Source organism: Spinacia oleracea, chromosome 4 (assembly GCF_020520425.1).
Source record: "Spinacia oleracea cultivar Varoflay chromosome 4, BTI_SOV_V1, whole genome shotgun sequence".
Lineage (NCBI taxonomy): Eukaryota > Viridiplantae > Streptophyta > Magnoliopsida > Caryophyllales > Amaranthaceae > Spinacia > Spinacia oleracea.
Window position 1 is genome coordinate 7,693,244 of NC_079490.1, and position 5,851 is coordinate 7,699,094.

At 32.4% G+C, this 5,851-nt stretch overlaps 1 protein-coding gene across 1 annotated transcript; it reads left to right on the forward strand.

The window, feature by feature from the left end:
- Positions 1-1,798: 1,798 nt before the first annotated feature.
- Positions 1,799-4,581, forward strand: LOC110779509 (cytochrome P450 76AD1-like). The gene is made up of 2 exons (XM_021984015.2): positions 1,799-2,738; positions 3,817-4,581. Exons 1-2 carry the CDS (start codon positions 1,854-1,856, stop codon positions 4,426-4,428), a joined length of 1,497 nt encoding a protein of 498 aa, XP_021839707.2. The 5' UTR covers positions 1,799-1,853; the 3' UTR covers positions 4,429-4,581.
- Positions 4,582-5,851: the final 1,270 nt, after the last annotated feature.

Below are 5,851 nucleotides of genomic sequence, written 5' to 3' on the forward strand. Positions count from 1 at the left end.
TTTATTAAATATACCATATATATATATATATATATATATATATATATATATATATATATATATATATATATATATATATATATATATATATATATATATATATATATATATATATATATATATATATATATATTTTAATTATAGATAAAAATTGCTACACACATTTTTACTTATAACTTTTGAAGCTCGTTTAAGAAAAATTCTAATTTAATAAAAAATCTCGTTTATGAAAAAAAACTTGTTTTTAAACTCGACTCGATTAATAAACGAGACGTTCATGAACTAAAATTTTCTTAAATGAACTGAGCTTGAACAGAATTTTGAGCTCGGGCTCGAACTTGCCTAACTTAAATTAACATGTACTCCGTGCATAAATAGAGTGGTACTCGGCTCGCCTCGGCTCATTTGTACCCTTATCAGTAAGCAATGGAGATGATTGTGTGAGTTATTGACCATTGACTTATTAGTTTGTTACGATTATATCCTTCAATAGGAAGCCAATACCATGTTTGTTTTGATTTAGATATTTTTCCACATACTTCAATTAAACTCAAATAATATGGCATTAATTATGACTTATGACTTATGAATATGACTTGACCCCATGTTAATTGGTCAAATATATGATGCCCAAAAACACTCGAATATGAGTTGACCTAAAGCTAGCTGTTCATATTCGAGTGTTTTTGGGCATCATATATTTGACCAATTAACAATTAACATGGACAACGAGTGTCATTAACATTAACCGACCATTAATGCATCACTACAAATTGTGACCCCGCCTCCCTTCTTAAATAACGGAGCCACACAACTACGTAGTACTCCGTACAACGTTACAATGATCATAAATAATAATATTTAATAATAAATAATACTTCCTCCGCTCTTATTTACATGACACAATTGGGTTTATGACACTATTCATACAAGCTTCTTTGACTTTATTTTGTGGTTTATACTTAAGAAAAAACATAGTCGTGTGTGGTCTTATTAGATTCGTCTCAATAAATATTTTTTAAATATCAACTTTTTATAATTTTTTATTATCCATAATTGGAGATAATAACGTTTGAAATCATATATTGGCAAACGTGTCTAAATAATTGTGTCATTTAAAAAAGAACAGATGAAGTAATAAGTAATATAATAATAAATAATACTACATATATAATAAATAATAAATACCCCGTTTTAAATAATAAATAATAAATAATTATGTATTATGTATTATTAATTTATTTATTATTATTATTTATTATTATTATTATTTTCATTTATTATTTATTTATGTTGTTAATTATTAATTATTTATTATTTATTCAGTTCAGTTAAATTACTTGGGAGTAATGTGAAAACCAAACATCATTCTTAAACAAAAGGTTTACATTCGATTCTCCTTGATTCCCATTCTCATTCTCTTTTCCTTCCCCCTTTCTCCTTCCCCCTCTCCAACCAAACGTTTCTATACATTACCCCAATCCGAACGGGGCCTAAAGGTGAATGGTTGACTAAATGACCAATTTATTTTCTTCGGCCAAACTACACTGTACCATAAAGCTAATTACTTAATTAAGATATGAGAACACTTGAACAAAATTTAATTCAATTAATAAAGTAATGTTTAGTGATGACTACTATATTATTGAGCTTAAGTGGTCCACTAATTGATCATATTTAATTAATTATATCACGCGGGAATGACAATTGCTAATATTTTTTTTTAATATTCCTAACAACTTCCCAATATAGACTCACTCAAAGTCTCAATTAAGGTGTATAAATAGAAGGTTCAAACATGTAACAATTACAACAAATAAACACCTTCCATTTCTTTCTTCATTTTATCAACCATGGAAGACACAACACTAGCAATACTACTTTCCATTTCATTTGTTTGCTTTCATGTAATTCGATCATTTGTTAGCAAAACTAGATCAAAGTCTAGCGAACTTCCACCCGGGCCTAAAAGAATGCCGATTTTCGGCAATATTTTCGACCTAGGAGATAAGCCTCATCGTTCATTTGCAAATCTTTCTAAGATCCATGGACCTTTGGTGAGCCTTAAGTTAGGAAGCATCACGACCATTGTTGTGTCTTCTGCTGACGTGGCCAGAGAAATGTTCCTTAAAAATGACCAGGCACTGGCTAACCGAACTATTCCTGATTCGGTTAGGGCAGGGGACCACGACAAACTGTCAATGTCGTGGTTGCCAGTGTCAGCCAAGTGGAGGAATCTTAGAAAGATATCCGCCGTGCAGTTGCTCTCCAATCAGCGACTTGACGCTAGTCAAGCACATAGACAAGCCAAGGTGGAACAACTTCTTACGTACGTAAAAGATTGCTCTAAGAATGGGCTACCCGTTGACATCGGGCGGGCCGCATTTACCACATCGTTGAATTTACTATCAAACACGTTTTTCTCGGTAGAATTAGCTAGCCATGAGTCAAGTGCTTCCCAAGAGTTTAAGCAACTCATGTGGAATATAATGGAGGAAATTGGCAAACCAAATTACGCTGATTATTTCCCTATTCTTGGCTACGTTGATCCTTTTGGTATACGACGTCGTTTGGCTGCTTACTTTGATCAGCTCATTGCTGTATTCCAAAACATTATTCAAGAAAGACAGAAAATTCGATCAACAAATGCAAAACAAACAAATGATATTCTCGACACACTTCTCAACCTCCATGATGAGAATGAGTTGAGTATGGGAGAAATTAATCATCTTCTTGTGGTGAGTAATTTAATTCTTTCTTAATTATTATTATTATTGTGCTTCACATTTTTCGATCATTTCACAAATTTAATTAATTCTAGTACGTAACCAGAGTTGAATAGCAATTTCATCTTATGATCGACTCGTGATATATAATAAACATAATCAAATATAAACACATCATTTATTGAATAAAGTATTTTTAATTCAAACTTTAATGAGAATTATTTTGGACGTGTATAACAAAATAAAGGTGATGGTTTATAACTTTATGTAGCGTGGCCATCACTTAGAACTTTTGGGTAAGTTGTATACTAGCTAAGTAGCTAGGTTAATAATAAACAAAAGATTTGGTATGGAATTTTATATCAAGGTTTAGGAATTGTCATTAACAATATTAGACATCAAAATATACGGTCCAACTAATCATGTAATTCACCAACTTTTAGCAATAAGATGATCATTTATCAACTATATCTACTCCCCCGTCTCTTTTTGTTTTTTACGTTTGTTATTTTTCACGCGTTTTAACGATTAATTAATTTGCATCGAGATTCCTCAATTTTTTTTTTATTTAAACAAGATAAATTACGTTTATTTATAATGTTTTCACTTTTATCAAAATTCTGATATTGGGAAATGAGAAAAATTTAATGTCCCAATGAAAAAGTGTGAAAGATTAAATGACCTAATGAATTTAATTGGTTTAAATAATAATTGGACACAATTTTTGATAGAATACTAAGGCTCTGTTCTATTGGACTTATTTTGACTGAACTTATATTATCTGAACTTAACTGAACTTATCTGAACTTATTTTGTCTGTAAAAAACTTAATTTGACTGAAATAAACTTATTTGTGTGTGAAAATCTCTGAAAATACTTATTTTTGCTGAACTTATATTATCTAAACTTATCTGAACTTATTTTGTCTGAAATAATTCAAAATAAGTCGAACAGAACAGGGCCTAGGTCATTTATGTGATAATATAAAAGAAAATGTAAAGAACATTTTGAAATACCAAAAAAGAAAAATGTAAAGAACAAAAAGAGACGGAATGAGTAAAAGTTAACAATTTGCTAAATGTTATTGCAGGACATATTTGATGCCGGAACAGACACTACGGCTAGCACATTAGAGTGGGCAATGGCCGAACTAGTTAAAAACCCAGAAATGATGACCAAAGTTCAAAACGAAATTGAACAAGCCATTGGCAAAGATTGTGCAACAATTCAAGAATCAGATATCGCAAAACTACCTTACTTACAAGCTATTATCAAGGAAACTTTACGTTTGCACCCTCCAACCGTATTTCTCTTACCTCGAAAGGCAGACGTCGATGTAGAGTTATATGGTTATGTGGTACCCAAAAATGCACAAGTTCTAGTCAATCTTTGGGCCATTGGTCGTGATCCAAAGGTATGGAAGAATCCTGAAGTATTTTCGCCTGAGAGGTTTTTAGAGTGTGATATTGATTATAAGGGACGGGATTTTGAGCTCCTACCCTTTGGTGCTGGAAGAAGGATATGTCCGGGATTAACTTTGGCTTATAGAATGTTGAACTTAATGATGGGTAATTTTCTTCACTCATTTGATTGGAAGCTTGAAGATGGCATGAGTCCAAAAGATTTGGACATGGATGAAAAATTTGGTATCACGTTACAGAAGGTTAAGCCTCTCCAAGTTATTCCTGTCCCTAGGAAATAATTAATGTTTTTTTTTTTGAGGGAAATAATTAATGTATTTTATAATGTTCTGTTTTACAATTTTAATTACGGAGTATAGTATTTTTTGGAGCTTAGTTGATAATCTTATTCTTCGTACTATTTTTGGAGCGAGTTGATAATCTAATATTATTTTTATTTATTATGTTTATTATTATTGTTATTATTATTATTATTACTACTATTATTATTTACTATTATTATTGTTATTATTATTTATTATATTTTATTTATTATATATTATATTTATATTTATTATATATTATATGGAGTATTTATATTTATATTTATTATTTGTTATTTATTACGGAGTATTTATTATTTTTATTTATGAAAAGATGGTGGTCAAGGGAAAGGAAATGGAAAACCTGGGGGGATAGAGTATCATTGTAGAGGGATTTTTGGGTAAGTGAAAAAGAAAAAAGGGTAAAGGTAATGACAAAAACCACCAAACAAACAACAACAAATGTAATAAAAACTCATCATTCCTTTCCCCTTTCCTGAAAACCCCCAACCAAATTCCCCCTTATTCTATTCATCAATGTTAATCCTTTGTGGTTATGACATTCTAGCTTGTACCTGTTAGCTAAATAAGTAATTGGAACGACTTAACTGGATATTGCGTAATACGAACTGAAACAATTGTCGTGCCGTGGCCGGACCACTGCTCTAAAAGACAATTCCGCGCTACCTCCGATGCAGTAGAACGCTTGCGGTTTCCCTCCAGGGTTTACACGACACCGAGAATTATGTGCACTCATAATCCCCGATTGGAGACCAGAATATTTGCCCAGAAAGAGAGGAATTTGAGAGAGAGATCGATTGTAAGTTTCTGTATATTTTTGTGGAAATGAACGATGAATTTATAGTGAGGCTTTTGGGAAGCTGTAACAGCAAAAAACGGCTAGTGGAGAAGTTACGGGAGTAATGGGGAACTGCAACAGTCATAAAACGGCTAGTGGGGAGTAATGACGTGATTAATGGATAACCCGGCCCACAAAACCCACCCCAAGGCCCACGGCCCACGGCCCTCGCCCGAGCCCGGCCCGGCGCGCGCGCGCGTGTGTGTGTTGTGACCACCCATGCCACTCACATGCTTTCTTAAACAAATGTTTCCCTCAAACCCCCAAATATAAACATTGAATATGGTTTGTGTTTTTCCCATGTGGGACTTTTCATATTCCCACATTTTCCCACTCATTTTCTTTTGTTTTCTCACTAGGATTTCCAACAATCCCCCACAGGTCCGAAGATGAGAAGAAAAAGAAAGAAGTAAAAGAATTGAATTTCTGGGCAAAACAAACAATTGAATAGGTGTCAATGTCTTGCGACTTGAATTGACACTTAGTGACATTCAAGCTAGAATCTCTTTCCTACCAAGTGACTTTCGTATTGAACTTAATAGG